The sequence below is a fragment of the Phoenix dactylifera genome, unplaced genomic scaffold, assembly GCF_009389715.1.
Source record: "Phoenix dactylifera cultivar Barhee BC4 unplaced genomic scaffold, palm_55x_up_171113_PBpolish2nd_filt_p 000524F, whole genome shotgun sequence".
In the NCBI taxonomy this organism is placed as follows: Eukaryota; Viridiplantae; Streptophyta; class Magnoliopsida; order Arecales; family Arecaceae; genus Phoenix; species Phoenix dactylifera.
In genome coordinates this window covers 141834-164355 of record NW_024067935.1, presented here as the reverse complement: position 1 = coordinate 164355, position 22522 = coordinate 141834, and the positions used below count along the sequence as shown (strand labels likewise).

The 22522-nt window shown below is 41.0% G+C and overlaps 1 protein-coding gene across 4 annotated transcripts; it reads left to right on the top strand.

Annotated features, from left to right (window-relative positions):
• Window positions 1–2698: 2698 nt before the first annotated feature.
• Window positions 2699–18611, top strand: LOC103723072 (gamma-soluble NSF attachment protein-like). 4 transcript variants are annotated; one of them, XM_008813876.4, is made up of 9 exons: window positions 2699–2848; window positions 5784–5851; window positions 5938–6022; window positions 6135–6293; window positions 6398–6535; window positions 9003–9081; window positions 13628–13707; window positions 13866–13995; window positions 18289–18611. In XM_008813876.4, the coding sequence occupies exons 1-9, from the start codon at window positions 2802–2804 to the stop codon at window positions 18388–18390; spliced, it is 888 nt and encodes a 295-aa protein (XP_008812098.1). In that variant the 5' UTR covers window positions 2699–2801; the 3' UTR covers window positions 18391–18611. The 4 variants fall into 4 exon arrangements, with proteins under 4 accessions (XP_008812098.1, XP_008812097.1, XP_008812101.1 ...); XM_008813875.4 differs by having other exon boundaries at window positions 9003–9090; XM_008813879.4 differs by lacking the exon at window positions 18289–18611 and adding an exon at window positions 17669–18010.
• Window positions 18612–22522: the final 3911 nt, after the last annotated feature.

Sequence of the window (22522 nt, the reverse complement as noted above, 5' to 3'; positions counted from 1 at the left end):
GATATTGATGATGCCCGCGAGGGGTCAGTTGTTCCGCTTATCACGCGGGACTGGTTTTTGTTCCTCAGGCTCTCTTCTGTAGGCATGATCACGGACAAAACAACTCAACCGACCTTGGGGGACAAGTGCCTCGATCTCATCGCGGAGCTCGTAGCAATCCTCCGTATCATGGCCGCGATCTCGGTGGAAGTGGCAGTACTTTTTCGAGTGCTTCTGCGACTCTGTCGGTCGCATCCTCAATGGAGGTCGGAGATAATCCTGACCCTCAATCTCCATGAGGATCTCTGCTCGGGTGGATGTGAGGGGAGTGTATGTCTGAAACTTTTGGAAGGGAGACCTCGAGTGAGTTAGGCTCTTACACCAAGGAGGCTCTTTCTCCTGCCAAGGGGATCTGTTGTTGGGTTGAGAGCGCTCCTCGTGGCGCCTCTTCTTGGGGTTCTGCCCGGTCCCGCCCCGCCTAACTGCCACGGCCTCTTCCGCCTTGGCGTACTTCCATGCCCGAGCGAATATTTCGGTGAGGTCCGCAGGGAAATTCTTCTCAATCGAGAAGAGGAATCGGTAGGAGCGAACCCCAGTTTTCAGAGCTGACATGGCGATCGACTGGTCTAGCTCGCGAACCTCCCATGTGGCGGCGGTGAAGCGGTCCAGGTACTCTTTGAGGGACTCCCCCTCTTCCTGTTTGATGTCGAGGAGGGAGTCTGACGTCCGTCACTGGCGCCGGCTGGCAGCAAAATTGGTGGCGAACTGCCTGCCGAGCTGCTCAAAAGAGGATACCGAGTTCGGCTTCAGTCCAGAAAACCAAAGCCGAGCGGTCCCTCGGAGGGTTGCTGGAAAGGCCTTGCAAAGTATGGCCTCCGAGGACCCTTGTAGGGCCATGAGGGCCCGATAGCTCTCCAGGTGGTCGAGGGGGTCGGTGATTCCGCTGTAGGGCTCCACCTGAGGCATTTTAAACCTCGCGGGAACCGGCTCGTCCTCGATCTGGCAGGAAAAGGGGGACTTGGTGGTGAACTCAAAGTCTCCCTCCTGCCTTGCCTTTTTGTTGTGGAGCGCCGCAATCTGGCGCTCTAGATGCTCAACTTTCCGGTCGAGCTCCCCTGCCCGCGGGATTGTTGCCGCGGTTTGCACCGGCTCACGGCGGTCTGGGGCTGACTCAGCCTCAGAAGGCTGGAGTCTTCTGTTGAAATCCTCCCCCGGTAGCTCTCTCCGGGGGGAGGTCCGCTCTTCATTATTGGCTCTGGAGGAGCCATGTGAATTCTGGCCGGGGAGAACCGGGCCGTTGGGAAGAGATTCCGGCAGGACCTGGGCCTGCGGGGGGAGCGTGGGTAAAGCCTCCTCGCGTCGCAGGCCTTGAATGGCGGCGGCCAGGGCCTGGACTTGCTGCACCAAGGCGTTGAACTGTTCCGGCTGAACCTGAGGAACTGGATCAGCCGGAGTTGGAGAATTCTGGACGGAGCGCCCAGGACTTTGCGGGGGACGCCGGGAGATGTTAGAGGCTCCCTTGCTTCTCAACTTCATGACTGCTACTCGGGCCCTTCCTCTAGCGCCAACTGTTGCTGGAAATTGGACCCGGGGGCAATCTTCGGTCGAGGAGAGGGAGCGGGAGGTGGATGCTCACGGCGGGACGGCGGTCCGTCGGCGGGCGGCGTCTTCCGTCCGGGGCGGTCGGAGAGAAGGAGCAGCAGGTCCTCGCAGCGGGGCGGCGATCCGTTGGCTGGTGGTGTCCTCCGTTCGGGTGCCTGCACACGAGCCGGTGGCCGGGTTTTCCGGCGCCGGCCCTCCGACGCTCAAGTCAGGGAGGGGGCAAATGGTGTGGAGAAGGAGACAAACAGTGAGTGTAGAGAGTATCCATTTTCCGACCCCTTCCTGAGAGGCTAAGGCTCCCTTTTATAGGCGGGGGTCGGTTTACCTGCGATGTAACGGGGCGAAGCCGTAGTACTCGGCATGTCGTTCAGGTCGGCGCTTGGTCAGGCGAATCATTGCACTGATGTCGGCGGTGAGGGCGCCGTACAACCCGAACTAGCACGCAACCAGGCGAATTATTGCATCGGTGTCGGAGGTATGGCCGAGACCAGAGTCTTATCATAGTCGACTAGACTCTGCTGGGCTTATTTGCCGTGGAGAGCCGGGAGTCCGTAGACGACAGGAGCCATGTGCATTAATTGTTGAGTGAGCCGGAGATCCATATTTATTGTGGAGTGTGCCGGAGGATTACAGCGGTCATGCGTAATAAATGCTGGAACAGTGGCAGGATATGGTAGAGTTGTCAGGTCCCTTAGAGGGTTAGGTGGAAATTGGATATTTGGCTAAGGCATGGGCTCGGCCTGCTGTGCTCGGCTCGGCCAACTGTGCTCGGCCTTCTGTGCTCGGCCTTCTATGCTCGGCCCTCTATGCTCGGCCTGCTGTGCTCGGCTCGGCCAGCTGTGCTCGGCTCGGCCTGCTGTGCTCGGCTCGGCCAACTGTGCTCGGCTCGGCCTGCGAGCTCGAGAGCGGAAGAGCTCAATCACTTAGGATGAGCTCGAGCTCGCTGATGGATTTGGGTGCTATAATTACATTTGTGGGGTGGTCCATTTTTCCACCAACACGTTGCATTAGGAATGCAAAGTGAGTTGGGCCAACGCATGGCCCGGCCAATTCACTAAAGTTGTAGATAGGCGCAGTGACGTAGTCTAATCACGATCAACACGAGCCGCGCCTCAAAGCTTAGGCCGAACTCCATGGACCCGGCTTGACCCCGACTCTCATATTAATTGAGCTCCAGGGAAAAGAAGGAAAAGGAAAGAGGGGAAGCGGAGCTCCCGGTCATGGCGAATTCCGACCCTGATAAGCTTATGATCAAAGCCGATAAACTGTAATTTTTTCAACTGTTTTTTTTTCCTCCATCATTTCTTTCAGATTTCTCTATTGTTCTCTTATGATGCTCCTCAAGATTCATATTTCACTTTATTTTGATTTTTCGCTACAAAGTTCATTTGAACTTTTGTTTTTGTCAATTAAGTTTTAGATCTTATGTCATTCTTTTTCCCATTTATTTTTATCGAGAATTTCATATATTTTTGTACGATTCGGGCAATTTCCGTTGATTGGATGAGATTAAAGAATGTCCGATACCTTTTTGTAAAGTTTTTCTTGACTGAATTGATTGCTATTATGTTAAATCCAAACTCATTCTTAAGTTTGAGCCTAATAGTTAGAAGCTGAGTCTCCAATCTGAACAAACCCCTCACAAAGCCCTAGTTTTTTTCTAATGCCTGATGTAGATCGGTTATTGAAAAAGTTCAGATTTTTAGTGACATATGTATCAATTGAGGAACGGTGAATTTGGTGCCTGAGAGTTTGGATTTGAACCATTTCTTTGAGGGGCTGACCCTTGTGTTGATAAATATTGAGGTCAGATCCCATTTATTCCTTGCAATTGAGGTACTCAAACACGGATGGTTCGCATTGTAATCATGCATGGGTGCAATGGAAATTAACAGTCTACTGCGCTATCATAGTACATCAGTCCTCCAATTAATGCATGCGTGTGTTTACAATTTGAGATTTTATGATGTCTGGCTCCTATTTTAGTGCCTTGTTAGCTTTTCTTTGAGCCTGGTAAATAGTGTGCGTTGGGTATTTTACACCCTTTCATATTTGGATGCTTAAACTGAAATAAAAAAAAAAATGTTGGATGGAAGATGCACCCAGTTATAAGGTAAAAAAATCTATTAGATACTCAGACATCTTCCAGGTTTATGATACGAAGAAACAATTCTTAAATTTGTTTACTACTATGAGGATGCCTTTAGTTGCATGTACAAGTAAGCATCTAATGCAAAATTACTTGAATCATTCTAAGCTGTTCAGGGCTTGGTCTTGTTTGCTCTTATTGAGTTGCTTATGTTAATGATCTCCACAGTTGTAATGTAGCCTTTGAAAGATCTCAGGTTACCACTTTGTCAATTTGAAATGTAATCAAGGATGTCCTATAAATTTAATAAGAGATCTTAGGGGTTCCAGCTGTTGCTATGTTGATGGAGATGCTGCTTCTTTGAGTTGAAGAGCTACTAGCTAGATAATTGCATCACTTGCAATTAGTATATATTTGATGTCTGATGCTATGGGATAATTAATATTACATTGTTTGCCAGAAAGGGATTTGCAAAGTAGTTTCTTTTGGGGCTAGAATTGTTGACTTTACAAGCAGTGATCTGCAGATAATATTTTGCAAGTTGGTATAAGGTTTGCAGAACTAGAAGATTAGGACGCATGCTTGCTATTAGAATGGGTACAAGAATGATGTATCCATCTTTCGGGAGAGTTTTTTGTGTAGTTGTTGGGAATTTCAATAGAGAGAACGGGAATCACTGGAGTTCAAATAAGCAAGTTTCAAAGTTTGGTGGTTGATTCTACTTCTGAAAATGTGAATCTTTTGGAAGAAGAAAAATATGTAAAGAAAAATAGTTGCATATCATTATTTCAACAGTGATAACTGATTAGTGATAACATATCAAACTTCTCAGTTGAGGTATTAAGGGCTTGCTCAAATGAGAGGCTGCTTGCCATTTTGGTTTTTTGTTATTAATTTGTTATCATTTGTTGAATAACATGCTTAATGCTCTTAGTGGCTTATAGAGGAACAATTTGTACTGTATTTTTTCCCCCTCCTGTATGCTTCCCTTTGATTGGTAGTCTCAAAGGTTGATGCCAGCTTCTACCCCAGGGCAAGATGGTTGCCATTTCCATGTTGCATAAGATATTGTCCTTGACATGCTTGTCTTTGTCACTAGTGTAACACTTCTTCCATATCCGCATGCCTTTAAGTAACCAAAGTGTGTTGTCTAGCTGATGCAATTATGTCAATTTGGTTTGACTTTTTCTTAAGTATTCATGTTAGAAATCCTAGTTTGTTACCTAGAATTAGTATAAATAAAATAACCAGCTGGCGAGATAGTTAAGGATGCATATTTGGAGTTTCTAACTGAATGTGCATTCATTGTTTTGTTCTAGTACCCTGAGCTTGCTGATACTGATGTCTTAAGGTGACAATATTGATCTTTATCTATGTTCTTCCACTTATTGATGTTTGAACAATTACATTTGTTTAATAACTAGTTTAATTGATCATGGAAAAGTGTCTTTCCTTCATTTTTTTTTCCAAATGTGACATGTCATGTTGCTTGAAGTTTTAGAAGCTCATAAGCTCAATGCTATGCTATAATGCTCACACATGGTTATCCATGTGTTGGGTAATGTACACTCTTCACACATTTGTATCACAATATGGATAATTTAGGGGTTTGTCATGATGGAAAATGGAAACTTATCTTCATGTGATCATGCAACATTGATATCCATGCCGACTATCTTATTGTTAATTTAGGGGTTTGTCATGTTGATAATCCAAGTAGTGCCCAGAGGGCTGGTTGAGGCTTGAATCTATGGTTGGATGTTGAAATTCCCAACAAATTGCTCTAGGCTCTTATAGTTATGATAGAAGGTTGTTAAAATTGGATATTGAAACAATTTTTTGGAAGACAAGAGGATGTAGCAACACCCTTTTGCAGACGGGTTCAGTATCTTGTTGCTACTATTATTCTTTTATCTATACATATACACAAGGAATGGAACATTGTAATGCTTGGTGTGTGGATTGATTGCAATATGATGGAGGAATAACAAAAGATGTTTGTTTGTGAATGTTTTCTCAGCTGCATATTTGTCAAAAAGAGAAAATTCTTTTATAGAGGATGGTCAGAAATATTAATTTTTTTCTCATTTTATCCTTATTTTGTCCTTCGTAGAACAAAACTCAGTTTTACCAGATGGAGTGCAGATTGGAGGACTGCAACCTCATTGTATGAGCAAGCTGGTTGGTGATTGATATTTGTTTCTTTTCTTCCATAGACAATCTGTGTTTTTGTCTCTTACATATAAATTATTGTATCTCTGTCAAAGCTATTGGCTACAGGTTCAGGAAAGACAATGAGAAAGCAAAAGAAGCATTTGAGAAGGCTTCCAAAGGACAAGAAATGATTTCATCATATCCTCCTCTGCTATGATTTTGCCATATCTTCCTTTGCTTTTCATTATTCATAGTTTCCATTTATATGTTCTTCAAGATAGGGAAAGTATACCCTTGACAATCTTGATAGGCCTTGGGATGCTGCCAAGCATATGGAGTCTGCTGCTGCTCTAGCAAAGGAACTTGGTCGTTGGAATGAAGTTTCTGATCATTACAGAAGGGCGTCTGAATTATATATTGAATGTGGAAGATCACAGCCTGCTTCAGACGGTCTTGCAAAGGCTGCTAGGTATACAAAAACATTCTGGCATTTCTTTATTGCAAAATCAAAAAGATAGTTGGAGCATATGCATTTAAGGGACTAAATATGCAATTGCATCATTGTATATTCAGGGCTTTGGAAGATGTGGCACCTGATGAAGCTGTTCGGTTGTATACTGATGCTTGTGTAGTCTTGGAAGAGGATGGAAAGGAGCAAATGGCTTTTGATTTATATCGTGCTGCCACAAGTATTCATGTTAAACTTGAAAGGTAAGAATTTTCACATATTGGTATCATGTTGAATTATGTGAATTAGATAGCTTTCTTGATGCATGCTTTACTTGGATGTTGTGAGTTGCTTCGCCTTTTCAAAATAAGGCAGCGGCTCAGGCTTTCGAACTTCGTAGATTTCCATGAGTTGGCGTATGACCAATTGTGAGTCTCCGAAGACGTATAGAAAGATAATTCCAATATTAAGAGCTATTGTCAATCCCATTATCAGGGCTTCCTTCATATTCCGTATCGTTATTGGCTTTGATAAGGGAAAAAGAAAGAATGGTATAATGTCCTATTTTTTTGTGTTAGGAACACAATCCCATTTTTTGGTCTAGTGCCTCGAGCGAGCAACAAGCAATCATCAGCAAACAACAGAAGGTGGGATATTGGTTGGGAACATTCCGCCGACATATAAGCCTCCAAACCCTAGCTAAAGGTAGCGGCTTGGAGGGCCTGGGATAGCACGTCGGTGCAAATGATGAACAGGTACGAGGACAAGGGGCATCCTTGGCACAAGCCAACCCTTGACCTAAAAAAGTCAGCTGGTGAGCCATTGACAAGGATATAAAAATTTTAGATCATTGAGGATGAATCAAAAATGATAGTTTTCCTATAAAGTACCTGGATCTTTTCTTGTCCCCCAAGAGAATAAAGAGAGAGCATTGCCTTCCTCTACTCAAGAATATGAAAGGAAAGGGCCCACATACAACCCATAATCCAGTTGATCCACACACCCAGAAATCTGACACTCTCTAGGGCATGGACTAAAAAATTCCATCTTATATGGTCGTAAGCTCTCTCCATGTCCAGCTAGACAGCTATAAGGCTGCGGCGACACAGGGCCCTCTGGAGATTGTGCATGAACTTCTGGGTGATAAACACATTGTCGGTGACGTTACGACCCCCCACAAGAGCCCTCTGCTCTGGGCAGATGATGCGGGCGAGAACTGGCTTCATCCTGGTCACTTGAATCTTGGCGATAGCTTTGCACATGGTGGTGCAGAGACTGATAGGTCTATAGTGGCTGGGCTCACTTGCATCTGCCTCTCTTCTTCTCGTTCCCTCTCACATGGCCATGGATGGTTGATCTAGATCTAGCACATGGTGAATCTTGATTTAGAAACCCGTCCTTCCCTCATCTCCTCCTCCTCGTCTCTCTCTCTCACACACACACTCTCCACATTTCTAATCATGGTGGCAGTGGAGTCTTTTAGATCTAGCATGAATGATTGCCTGTTCCTTTATTGCTCTCCTCCTCTCCCCTCCTCCCCCTCATTTGCCCACCACTACCTTCACCAACTTCAACCTCTTGCCTCCTGTTTGGGCTGACCCTTTTAGCCTAGTCAAGATGACTTGATAAGTAAGGGATCGAGCCCGACTTGGATTATCCTAGCTTGAGCTAGCTTGAGCCAAGCTTGAGTTGAGTAGAATATATGTCGAGCTAAGCTCTAGCCGGGCCAAGGTCGCTCAAGCTCCATGCATTTGGAACCCTAAAGTATGCACCTAAAATATTAAGTTGCAGTATGCATCTTTCTCCTCCTACGCTCCTCTATTCTATAAAGGGGAAACACTAGCAACTATGAAAAATATCATTTTGAGTTGGAATAACGTAATTATTTTAGGTTTGTTTGTTACTTCCTTCTCATATCTTCTCTCCCTAACTTCTATCTTCTTTCTGTTCCATAAGCTTTCTTCGGCTGCTTTAATTTTATCCTTGATGCTATATATATAAACCTATTCCTTAAACCCTTCTAGTAACACTAGACCCCGTAAACCCATGAACTCCTCCCTTGAGCTCTCCTTTTCCTTGACTTGTAGATCTCTTAAAATCAGTCCTCCATCAATTTAAAGGCAATGGACCATCAAAAACACTTGCAGCATGAATAAATTCACTTTATTAGTGTCACCTCTTGATTGCACTTGAGCTTATCAGTTGGAGACAGTAAGGATGCTTAGTAGCCATATAGTGAAACAAATATTTTGTACTTTTATATCAATTTTGAATATAGAAATTGCTTAATTTTAAACCATTGAGGGCATTAATCTAAATCTGCAAAATTTGAAGCAAGGAACATATCAAGTACCTCTTTCTTACATTGTTCTCTTTCTTGCCATTATTGTGAATGTAAACGTACATGGTTATTGATCTAGTAAAAACTCAGTATGATACACTGGTTATCAATGCATAGATGTAGTTTTTTGATGAAATTCCAATCAAAGCCTTTGATTTAACGACTAAGCTTAGAGACTGAGTTCTAATCTTTCATATGCATCAAACTAGGTTGCTTTTCAGATTACCTGTAGCCCTAGGGTATAGTGTAATGTCCTACAAATAAAAGAAGCCTGCTACACCCACGCCAAGATGCACAGGTGCTGAAATAAAAAAAAAAAACTTAAACAAAGTCTTATATGTGAAAGGGTATATTACAAATCTTGAAAGGTTTCTTGTCATTCTGTGCAGGTATACCGATGCTGCAACATTTCTCTTAAAATGGGGTGTAGCTGCTGATAAGTGCAATGCCATCAACAGTCAGTGCAAGGTGCTACTTGTGCGATATAACTCCAGGGACTACATTCATTTGCAAGAATGCAGTTATAAATAGTTACTTTTGACAAACTATTTTTTCATTCTTCTGAGAAATGAATATATATGATAAAGAAACTCGTTATTTTCTTAGTGATGAATTGCATTTTATTTGTTAATATTTAATAGTTTGTTATTGCATATCATTTGCCAATTTCTACTGAATAGTGTTAGCTTCTAAGAAATTTTGGAGCAAATGCCAATGGTTCAAGAAGCAACCTAGTCTTATATATTCACTAAATTAAATGATCAATATCATAAATATTTTGCTGATTGAGCATCTATCTATACCTAGATGGGTATTTATCCTTACCTATGCCTATGTTCTGGATAGTCAATTATGTAATACTAGAGTAATTAAGCTTGGGATTAGTTGTGCACATTCTTATGTATGTGAATCCAATAAAAATAATTATCTGCAAATATATATCGTAAATGCAGAGAAAAAATATTGAACAAAAAAGTCCTGATTGAATTATTTTAAATTTGTATCATGTTTTTTAATATCAATCTAGATATTATGTCACAAAGTCCAATTGAGAAACATGTAAATGTGTTAGTGTGTTTTAGCTGTTTTATGCTAATGGAACAAGGGGTTGCAAGATGGTACATTGCCTAGATTCAAACAAGACCCAAAGCAATATTCAATTACACGTAAGATACAGCTCATGAGTAACATATGAAACTCAAAGTAGGATTATTCTCAATATAATATGGAAAATTATGCCCCACTTATATTAGTGTTGCCTAATACTATTATTTCCCCGGCTAATTAGTTTGGGCAAGGTCCACATGATAGGGACCATACTGGTACATCACCATTTTGGTATGATATGGTTGGTAACATATGGTATGCATCCCATACCAAGATCAGCTCCAATATTTTTTTGTCTCTCCCAACCATGATACCACCCAAAATTGGGTGGTATGGGTGGTTTTGCTCAATCGGGATGGATCAGTTCGACTCATACGCCAAACTGAACTTCGGTATCATACTTGTACCTTACCAATATGGTATGATATTGTCGGCATGTAGTGGTATGATATTGTCGGCATGTAGTGGTATGATATTGTCGGCATGTAGTGGTATGATAGATGATTTTAAACCTTGTTAATAGTCACAAAATTTATAGACATAACCTAACTTTTGAGTCAAGTTGAACTTATTTAAAAGTTAGATCCCTGGATTAAAGTACTGTGCTGTATCGTAAGGTATTGGCGCTGGTGTGTCCCTAGGTAGCATACAATTCCTGGCACGAAAAATGGTATTCGGACTTTAAAGCTTGTAGATCTGTTATCAAATTGTTAATTATTTCATGCTTTTAGCATTTTACTGAAAAAAAAAGCATTAGGATTTAGGAATAATTCAATCATTTTACTTGTAGAAATGCATAAATATTGAAGTCCTGAATATCACATTAAAGCATATCATCTCATTCATGGAAATTAGTGTATTATATATGAAGCGGGAACAAAAGAATCATATGGTCTAATTCAAGCTAACATGGTGTTGTCTAGGTACTAAATAAACTCAATATTATATTTGGTTTGACAATATATTGATTTTTTTTCTTCAAGTAGAAGAGACCCATAGGAGCTTTCACTGACACTAATCAAAGATGAAAAGTTGAGGTCAGATTCTGCATAGCCATGGGCTACACAATGGGATGTAGCCCTCTCCCAAGTACTCCTAACCCTCTAGGCCCTAGTGAAGGTTTGGGTTGAGGTCTCTGGTGTAACCACCAAGAGAATGTAGCAACTTGGATAATTCATATTTTCTAGGATATGGCTCTAGATTGCATAGGGCATATTGATCCGCCTTTAAGATTATAGAAATTCCAAGACTCAAATCTTTATTCTACAATATAGTTAAAATATTTTACATGAAGTTGGCTATGGTGTTGGGACCGCTAACAAAGTAAAAGACTAAAGGCCTCATCTTATCCATGCACGTGGGACAACATTTTGATGGTAACTAGGGTGAACAGTTTTTAAGTTCCTTCTTGTTGAATGTTATTAGAACAACCTATTGGTCCCTGGTCACCCATTGATAGCAAACTGGTCCTCTGTGCCTTCAGTGATCCTATTTGATTGGCCCATAGTTGTTATGGGAGCTCACCCAGGTGCCTAGGTGCCTGGCCCAACCTGGATTTCATAGGTGAGGCCCGCCTTGATGGACAAACCAATGTGCGGTCATCCATCACACTAGGTTCCTGCTTGGGTGAGGTTGCCTTGGCATGCAATTTTACTGGGCACTTGCCAATTAATATGAGCTAGAGCTGCCCATTTGAGACAATCTGACCTAGTTAGGGTTGGCCCCTAGTGTTACGAGCCACTAAGCCCAGGTTAAAAGGAGAGGTGATTTTGAATCAAGACTCTTGATGCTTCCAGCACTCTGCCCTTCGCCTTCTCCTATCTGTTCTCTCTCTCTCTCTCTCTCTCACTCACTCTCTCTCCCCTCTCTCCACCTAGGGCAAAGAAAGGGGCCAGCGGCCAACCATCCACTGTCGTCCACTCTTGGAGCGATGAGATTGAACAGGGACAGCAACCAGGAGGATGCTCAAACAATGGCGATCTGACTCTCTCTCTGATAATCACAGCATCATCTCTGCTCACTGCCTACCCCTATTTTGTTGCTGATATGTTATGTGATTTTGTTGTTTATTGTCGTCGTCATTGTTGCTGAGGTCTTGGCCTTTAAAACAGAGATCCTCTCTGTTTCCTGTCAACTGTCTATTCCATACTTCCCTGTTCAACTGCCTATCCCCTATTTCCCACCAAAAAAGTTCCTCTCTAATGAATAATAATCAGACTCTGTCCCACTGATCTCTCTTTCTCTGTCCATTTCTTTCTTTTTTCGATGTTCTTGAGGGGATGTTTTCTAAAGATCTTTTTACACTGCTATATTTTGATAATAATTTATTTTCTACTGATTTGATTTGAGAATTTAAAGATGCATTCGAGTCAAGTAAATGGATTAGTATTTGAATCAATTAAAAAAAAATGTGTTTTCAGTTTTAATAGTTTGCCTTCTGTTGTATTGTGTAGTTCCCTGTATTAAGAAAATGAGAACATAGACATCGGTTAATTGAAAATAATGCAAGATTGAATCATTAATTGAAATATATGAAGGTGGTAAATTATTCTGTAAATCTTATATAAATTTTGTTGCTGGGCCGGTCGCCTAATCACCTAGGCTACAGGAGGGTCTGTCGCCTTGGGTCGCCTAGGCTATTTGACAACTATGTATTGGCCACATGGTGTACATGCAAAATATGGATAAAATCAAAGGCCTGCAACAATAAGCAAGCATCCTGAAGAAGAGGGGGCTTTGGCTATGTGCATCGCCTTGTCTTTAGAGTTTGAGGGCATTCATTAGCACCACGGAATAGGGTATGAAGGTAGATGCATAGGACCAAATACTAATATTTTTTTTTAATAAGATATTGCCATTTTGTATACTTGGAATTGATGTTGGTAGTTAGTGCACTTTGTTTCCTAGAATGTTGGAAGATAATATTCCACCCAATGTTATCGAAAAATATGATGCTTAAGTGGTTGCTTAGATTGGTATACAGAGCTTGTCCCCTTAAGCAATAACTGCTCAAGTGATAAGTGTCTGTTTAATTTAAGTGGCTGTTTTATCTTGCTTAGCAGCTTAAATCACAATCTAGTGGTTGAACCAAAAGACTTAGTGCCCAATGCTTAACGTATTCATTAGTGTTATTCTTATCAGAATACAGTATCTACTATTCTAGCTGATATGATGTAGTGGTGTGGGCTTTGCCCTCCCCTTCCCTCAAGAAAAAAAAAAGAGAAGAAGCTGACATGATGTAGTGATTAATTTACCTTCCTATATTGCTTCCTTCAAAGCAATTCTGAAAGAGAGAAAAATGATTTTCTATCCTTCAAGCAACCACCTTTCTTCTTATGGTAAGGAGTCATTATCTAGCCTTATCAATGAAAAAGTTTGCTGCCTGCTGGTCTTATAACCTGCATGCAACTTCCTTAGCCTTTTTTGCCCTCCAATTTGTCTTCTATATCTGCACGTCCTTTCCCTCCCTCTTCATTTCTCTATATTATTTTTTCCCACTTCAACTTCACATTCTTTTTCTTTTATTGTTTGATGATCCATGATCCATCCAAGCCATGGCTTTTTCCTCCCAGTATCATCATTAATATATCATGTACATTCAACTACTTGACATCTTTATATGTAGTAATGAAATAAGGTATAAGGGTTTTATTTCAAGCAGGTGTGCGGAATAACAACTGATCACAAAGTCTTTTAGGTTGTTGGTCGGAATAATTATTAACCATATTTTATGTTATCCTGGTTTGTTTACAAATTTCTATTAATTAAATCATTTTTATTAATATGTGGATACTGGAACTGTTTTATGTAAATATTGTGTTTTCCCATTTTGTACACTGATCTTTACTTCTTGTTCTGATTTTATATGATTATTTTTGATGGAATTCAATTGGTTGTATTTATGTAGGCTTATTTGAGTGCTATCATAGTTTACCTTTATGCACATGATTTCCAGCAAGCTCAGAAGTGCTACAATGATTGTTCTCAGTGAGTTTCTACTTTTATATGACATATGCAATGAATAATTTAAGTGTCTTTTATTAATTTTTTATTGTTTCTCTTATTTTATTACCATTCTTAGATTATTGTCTTTATTAGTTTTGGCGTCACTTAAACTGAGTCTTAACTGAGACATCTCTTTTCAGAATTGAAGTCTTTCTTAATAGTGATCAGAACCGTTGTGCAAGCAAACTGTTATCTGCTTATGAGGAAGGTGATGCCGAAGAAATCAAACATGTTGCTAAGTCGAGCACAATTTCAAATCTTGATCATGTGGTAATTTTTCTTAGTCATATTTCTGATACAAACACTTTGATTACCAACATTTGCTTGGATGATATATACTGTTTATCATGATATGCTTTTACCTTTAAACTAACATCTAGACTTGTTTATGCTGATATGCAAGCAGAATCTTTATTATTGTCATAAACTGCCCCATGATTCGTGTAAAAGGTTACTTATGTAATATGATATGGCTAAGATTTCCTATCTTGTCATTGTAAATTTTGCTTGTTCATTTAGGATTCACTTATTTTCTCTAAGGGGCTTATAGGAGAAGAAAGGAGATGGATGCCTCCTGGTATTGTAGCAGCTTATAGTACTTTGTGTAGGATGAGTAGGGGAAGAGCTAAGGTGATGTGGAGAAATTGAGTGGAAGGATATGGAAAACCTCGAAATAACATCAAGAGAAATCCTAAAGAGGATTGTTTGATGGATAACGATTCATGAAGCAACCCAAATATTAGGACATGACTTGATTGTTACGGTTATTTCTATTAACATAACGGGTGATCAATTAGCGAAGCCATCTATAGATAATCTTTTTAAAACAACTATGGCTTTGGATACTTCTTTTTATTGCTTATCTGAAAATGAAAAAAAATGCAACTAAGTTGCTAGCCATCTGTATGAGAATTTGAGTGCAACATGAAAGATTTCTACTCATTATCAGACCTCTAAACAAAGTGCTTCCTAAATTCAAGGAGATGTCCTTTCAGACAGATTATGTATGTCGAATGACTGGGATGTGCAAGAATTGTGGTACCACCGCCTTTTTTTTTTCTTTTCAAATTTTTTTTGTTTTAATTCCTATTGAAAAGAGAAATAGAAACGTCTCATGGTGTTACCGTAAAAATTAGTCTCATCGAGTTTGTTGTGTCCTAATTAGAGACCCCATTTTTAAAAGAACAAAGAAATTGAAATGGTAAAATCATGGTTATCTCTATTATGAAGAACATAGCTTGCCAATCAAATTCAAGCTACATTCTACCTTTTGCATGCTCCTTTTACGGTGTTTGTAATCATATTGACATTTGGAAAAATGTGAATTTGTTCAAGGAAACCTTGTACAAAATGGGAAAATTGGAGATCTAAGCATTCATCTTGTGAAGGTTCCCAAATAAAGGAGAATAAAGAATGTTACAAATCAATGCATTAGTCCATGAAGGATCAGTGTACAAAAACTTGTTCCAACCTCTCCTATGGTAGATATTCACTATATCATTGGCAGATTAGCTACATATGAATGATGTGTTTCACACTAAATGTCTCTTGACATAATAAAAGTGAGTTTCCAGCTTCCTGTAGTAGGTCTCCTAGATTGTTTATAATAACTACATTTGGAGGATTCTTTCTTGAGCACGTTCTCTTGGTCTTCGTATATTGAGCAGGCCATTATAAGCTTTACCCCTGACAGCATTATCTGTTTCCTTATCTCCAGGTTCTAATTTATTACTCAATATCTCTAAATGTTCCATGCCTGCTAATGAGCAACCACCAAATATACAAAATAGTCCCTTCTTACTGAATCTATATTTTCAAGTTTTTCTCATCATGATGAAAAATGCTGTTAGTTAAAATTAGTTTCACAGAACAATAGAGATGTCCCTATTTAATGATCTATGCAGTCAATCTGTAACTGATGCTTTTTTTGAGAATGAAGAAAGTGGAACAGCAGTTTACCCTCATTTGTTTGGATTATGTGCACAAGAAGCTTGGGCATGTCTTCGTGCACATATAATAGTAGGGGTCCCAGAGAAAGGTGTTTGCTGGGCAAAAGATGCATGCACCTGTTTGAACATGGAGATCCAAACAGCATGCAAAGACAGCAACTTTTAGAAAATACAAAGAAAATATGGAGATGCAAATAAAATCTAGGGATAATTTTAAGTCTATTTGTGAGAGATGATCTCTTTCTGGAATGTATTTTAGCTTGGCTTGTACCTTAGCTTGAAATTTCCTAGCCTTTGAATGTTATCATCTTTTTTGGATGAAAAGCATGGAGAATCATGAAGGTGGTGGTAATAAAATAGCACGGACCATCTATATAAGAAGCGAGCAGTTGGAAAGTATGTTCATTTGTCTTTGAGCTCCTAATGTAGAATTGTTAAGCCACCCAAGCCTTTTCCTAGTTGGGCTTTCTCTGACCACGTCAAGGGTACTGCAGGGTTTTCAACCCCCTTATGACGGGGATTCTCAATAATAGGATTCTTGCACTCGTTGGATTTTTTTTTTTATTGCACAAAAATGGATATCCTGGTGTGGAGTCCCTATCCCACCATGCATGCATAATGTGTAAGGTAGGAAAATGATGATAAACTTTTTTTACATTTGAGGAAGCTATAATATTTTGATCATTTTGCTTTTCTTGGGTCTGAGTTATTGACCTCCTTGAATCTTCATGAGTTGACGTGTAAAGGTTTGGGTATGGATGGTGTCAGTTGTTATATGTATGTTAGTAAAGGGCTAATGTATTAACACCAAATGACACCTTTGGACATATTGAGAGCAGAATAGAATGTTCTTTAATGATGGAGCCCTACCTATGAGAGACTTCTTGGTAAGACCAATATAGATGCAAACTAATGGTTGCATTATATTTATGTAAGAGTTTTATTTTGCTTTCACTTGAGGTGAACATGTAAGTGCATTTTACAATGAAATAGATAGATTGAGAACTGCAGGACTTATCACATCTAGATTTAAGATCAACCTTGGTGGTTTTTCCTTGGGGTACCTGAACTCCTGTGAAAGTGAGGGCTTTTAATATGGATGAAACATTGTGGAAGCTAGGCCCATATTGGCATTTGCAGATACAACCACAGTGTAAGATTTAGTGCATTTACTATATCTATGTAGCAGGAAGGCTTCTTGAGGCAGGAAACCGTGGAATGCATTTGGCTAGGTCCACACTAGGTAGAATGTAGTATGCATTTTACAACTATCCAAGAGAATCTGCATTAGGCACTAGCATTGCTAGAAAAGGCATGGAGAATGATGCTTTGCTCTTGTGCCCCCTTTTTGCATTTAACTATATAAGTATATCTTCTGCTTCCTTACCTCATATAAGATTAAAAAAGTAGTTAATAGGAAATAGGGACAGAAATTGCAGAACTGCTCATACTGTATTCTTTCTGAGCATAAGTTGGAGACTCCACTCTGTTGATTGTTCATATTATTTTTGTACATAGGACTTTTTGTTTTCATTATTGTGGTGACTATTAATATGATCAACTGCCTTGTGCCCAGCATCTATTTCCAAGGCATGATCATACTTTATACGGAAAGTCATCTTTGTTTGGCAGTCTCCTTTTTGGTGAATATCTTGTCGATATGCAGATTAACAAATCGGATACTTCAAGATTCCATAGATGTAAATGATATCTATAAGATTAGACAATCCTTGTAGATGTTCATGATAAAACTCTGACTACAAGTGCAAGGTTTAAATTAGAAAATGTGGAAATGCTAAAATAACGGGGATATTGAGAGGAATTTTTTTTTCCTGCACTTAAAGAAAATTCTTGCCACTCTTTTTGCCTCGGTTTTTCTTCTAGCTGTCGGCCTCAGATTTTAATTAGAGGTTTTAATCAGGCTATTTATATGTTATATCAAGCAAAAATTCCCTTTTTCCCCCTCATCTGCTCTTTGACTAATGTGATTGCAGCCATTGCCAACATATATGTGCAACACATTGCGTAGAAGAGCTGCATGATGACCTACAAACTAATTAAGTGAAGAAGCAGATTGGATGCTTCAATGTATAGTCAGCAATGAGGAGTTAGTGGAGGATCCACATGCAGGAGCCCTTATATTCATCAATCAACCTACCTTGCTGTCAGGGACGTGAGTGAGAGTTAGGATAACTTCGATGAAATTGTAACCAAATGATTGATCAATTGAGTGAATGTGCATGAATTTGTGTGTTTGTCTGTGTGTGTGAGAGAGAGAGAGAGACCCATACGCAAGTCTGAATACTTATATGATTCATGATCTGTTTAATTTTGTCTGTTGTCTGTTGGTCTTTCCTTGCTTTATTAGATCGGAAATACTCCTCAAAGTTTTGCCATTAGTTACTTTGGTCTATTTTTGTTTGTTTTGCCTAATTTTTATTCCAGTCCCCCTCTTATGCTTGTAGTGGAGTTCATTGTATATGTCCATTCTTGAAATATGAGTCATTTTATTTTTCCAGATAATCCATATTATCTACATTAGGGTTGATTTATAATTTTCTGTCGTTTTGAGTTATTGATGCCCTTTAGATGAATTATGTTTCAATGCTTGCAGATAATCAGGCTTGCAAGGAAATTGCCAACAGGGGATTTGAAGGAGCTGAAGAGAGAAGAGGCCAAGGAAGAGGAACCTTTAGATGAGAATGACCTCACTTGACTGATCTTAATTATGTTGAGAAATGCAAATCAAAACTCAATCCTTAGTGCTCAGAGTGTTTCAAGGACTTCTGGTTCAGGTCCCAGCTGGTGATACACATACAAAAGCATTTGCTACTAATCAAACAGCCTGTCATGTGTAAAACTTATTAAGCATACTATTGGATATTGCTATTGTAATTTTCAAGTAAACTTCACATGAGTTTGTACATGGGATTTCAAGTGGTTGTGTCCTCCTTTGATGCCCTTGCTAGGTGTTCCTAGTGCCAAAACCAAGGCTCTCCTATGCCGACAATTTTCCAGGCAGAACATTCCTTGAGTGTTGTTCAAGATTGTGATACCAGTTCGAGATGTCTGCAAGAAATTGACAGGTGAAAGCTCTTCTCTGGGAGGCTAAATCCAACGAATCTTTGTTCTAATCACAAAAGGAAGGGGTAATCCTCAACTCTGAAGAGAGCACTTGGCAACTCATTGAGATAGCTAAAATCTGTGAGGCTATGGCACAAGTAAAGATGCAACAGGAGCTAAAATATTCTCCGATAACCTGTTCTGCATAGAACCATTAATTCTAATTAGATTGTGAAGTTCTTAATGTGTCGAACGGGCAGTGCCATAGCCTCACAGAACAGGTTATCGGAGAATATTTTAGCTATTCGTATTAATACTCCTGAACACATTCTAGAAGACAATGAGATAAAGTACAAACCAACCAAATCAAAAACCAACCCAAAGTAACAACAATAAGCATATGATCCCAAGCAAGGAAATACAAGAAAAATAAGACTACAAGAATAAAGATGACTTCCAAATCCCAAGCACAGACGACTTCGAAAACCAGCTGAGCTAATGCTCCACATTTATTTCCATGACCTCATACATTAATAATTAGGATGCCATGCAAAGTGTCCATCATGGGCTAGTAGTTGCATGGGCTGGAGAGTGCACAGTGCTGGGAATGGAAGGGAATTTAGGGATGGTGGGCTTAGGAGGCAATTCGACCTTCGGAATGGTAGGCTTAGGAGGCAGTTCTACCTTTGGGAAGTCTGGGATGGAAGGCTTAGGAGGCAGTTCAACCTTTGGGATGCTTGGGATGGAAGGCTTGGGAGGCAGTTCGACCTTTGGGATTTCCGGTAATGGTGGCAGCTCAACCTTTGGCATGGCCGGCTCCTCTGGCATCGGTGGCAACTCAGGCTTGGGTAGAGTTGGAATGTCGGGCAGCGAGGGGAGCTCTGGCTTAGGGGGGGTTGGGATCGTTGGATGCGGCGGAGACTCCACCTTCGGAGTATCCAATAGATGGCGAGCTGCTTGGCAGTTGCTAAGGAACAAAAGTGCAACGAGGATGGACAAGGAGGACAGGAAAGTGTTTGAAGCCAGGGTTTTACGTGATCTCCTGGCAAGCTGTTCAAAGAGAAGGGCTAAAGGCTTAAAGTTTGTGATGAAAGAGACTAATGGTTTGGTATTTATAGCCGAGAGGGTTGGAGGAGTTTGTTGGTGTTTGCGTGATTAGGCTAGTGGGTAGTTTGGTTGTTGGCTTTCTTGTCACCTCTGGTTCCATGGGTTCGGAAATCTGAAGTGGCGGTTTATTGGTGCAAGTATTAGTTCACCTTCCTATCCGTCTATAATAGACTATAGTGGAGCTAAATGTCTCAATGCTAGTGAAGGAATATAATATACATACCATGAGATATATCCTTCTTTCGGATTTAATTAGAATGTAAACGTGCGCATACATACATACATATATATATATATATATATATATATATATATATATATATATATATATATATAATTAGAATGTGAACGGGTGCCTAGACCACCAAGGATTTTCGTTACCATCATGCATACCACCATTCGAAGAAAATAAATTTGGATAGGTATAAGAGTGTAGCCTGAGCTACGGTATTAAAAATCTAAGTTAATACCACTTCTAAAATAGAAAACTACTATTGAGTTAAGCTAAGCTAAGACAAAATGCATCGATAAGTTGGATCATCGAAGAATCTTTTTCAAAGTATAATAATGACTTATTTGTACTAAATATAATAACTTTCCACTTTAATGGTTATTATCAATGTCTTGTCTCTCTCTCCTTATTTGGCCTATAGTGAGGTCTTCAGCACTTAGGAATATCTTGGAGACCATTCGATCATCTCGGTCTTCTCCTTCTGCTAGCTATCCGACTTCATATGTATTGTATTATGATTGATTATAACCAACTCTTGTTCTAACGGCGTGCTCTCCAGCATCATAGCCGAATTCTACCTCTTCTATATATACCTTCATAGGCAAATTTTTTGTGGCCGAACCTTATCTGGCTCAGCAAGGGGCACATGATTTTCATCTTCTTTCATCTAATTCTATCTACATGATGCATATCCACAGCCTCCAACTAAGTTATTGAGATAGGGCATGTTGTGGTTCAAATATGGCCCGAGGGTGACCACGCCGGTGGAGCCGAGGGAGCCGTCGGTGCTGGAAAAGGAAAGACGGGAGCCACTTCCTGCGCGACGGCCGCGGACTTGCACAAAGCTTCACCAATTTTTCCGGTAAGAGCCCTCCGCCGATTACGTTAGAGTGGGTAAATTTGGTTCCAGCCAAAATGTCCCTTAGAAATTACATGATTAAGCTATTTATAGCCTCGGTGGAGTGGCCCAGATGATGAAGGTAATGTCAGTCTCCATCATGAGGGGGTATGGCTTTGAGCCAGATGGCGTGCAGCTCGGGTAGGCTGGTAACGTGCGGTACAGTCTGTTCTTAAGAATGGTAGGGCATTGACAGTCACATCAGAGTATGACCGGAATAGTCAATGTGCCGTCTAACTGCTGTTAGCTGGTTATGGAGACATGATACAGCAGTGTGGTGAAATATGACCACGTAGGTGGGCGTAGGCCCGCACATGGATGTGGTCGTTGATGAGGCCGAGCTCGTTAAGTAGTCACGTCATGCATTTGGTGAGGTCGGCTTGGCGGATACTAGAAGTAGCTCGGTTTTCTGGGTTTCGAGGTGTGCTTGGAAGAGCGCTCCGAGCTCGAGGGTCGGAGTGTACGCTGTGTATCGCTGGGGTTGGCTTCCCGAACTTGGTCGGAACGAGTCGGTGTTTGTCCGGAGGCACCCCGAACTTGGTCGGGGGAGTCGGCGAATGTCTGGAGTTGGTGGAGCTTTAGGCGGAGTTCCGAGGACGAGCTGGCCCTGGGCCCAAGTGAAAATTCGGTTATTCATCGTTGGTGTTTACTGGGCCGAAACTGGGCGGCCTTTTAGTTGTGGGCTGGACGATCCATTTTTTCCTCTATCAAGGCATAAACATCCTCAAAAGATAGATGAACTAGAAAGTTTCTTTTATGGTCGATTATGGGTGCATCATGATCCTAAATTTTATAATCTTACTACCCAGCTCACTACAGGAAAATAGAGATTTCCCGATGCTTTTTCCCCGATGCTAGGGAGAAGCGTCGGGCAATCCCCCTTCACCGTCGAACGTTGCCGACGTTTCTAAAAAGCATCGATACAGCTTCGAAATCAACGACACTTAAAAAGCGTCGTTAATGGCTGGAGCTACGACGACGCTTATAAGCGTCGTCGAAGGCCAAATTCACTCAAATATCAGCCTCCCATCGATCAATGCCCTACCTGTTATAACCCTCTCCTCTCCTCTCCTCCTCCCTACGGCGCCGACAATCCACCGCCTCCCCCCCTCTCTCACCTCCATCCCGGTGAAGAGGAGGAGGAAAATAAGGAGGGAAGATGGTGAGGGGGAAGAAGGAGATGAAGCTCTACGAGTTCTCCAGCACTAGGTTCAGCATCACCTCTCCCTTTTTTTCTAGCACTTATAACCCTTTCGATCCTCTCCTCTCCTCCACCCTACAGCGCCGACAATCCATCGCGTTCAGATGACTCCAGGCAAGCGAGGAGGAGGAAAGATGATTCCAGGCGTTCAGATCTCCAGGTTAGGGTTCTCTCTCGATCCGCCTTACTCCCTCTTCCTCGGGCTTCCGAGGTTCCCTACTTCTTGACTGCAGCCAAATATTTAGGATTTCTAGGATTTATACGTTTTCTTGGCCAAGAGACCATGGATCCAGAGACCGACGAGTACATCCGTGAATCCATTGAGAACTCGCTCGGCCTCCCAATCT

Bases quoted from the DNA above. Each gene is read 5' to 3' on its own strand.
- LOC103723072 (XM_008813875.4), top strand. From the start codon at position 2,802: ATGGCGAATTCCGACCCTGATAAGCTTATGATCAAAGCCGATAAACT. The intron at 6,536-9,002 runs GTAAGAATTTTC...CATTCTGTGCAG, and splicing joins ATTCATGTTAAACTTGAAAG to GTATACCGATGCTGCAACAT. The intron at 9,091-13,627 runs GTGCGATATAAC...GTATTTATGTAG, and splicing joins GTCAGTGCAAGGTGCTACTT to GCTTATTTGAGTGCTATCAT.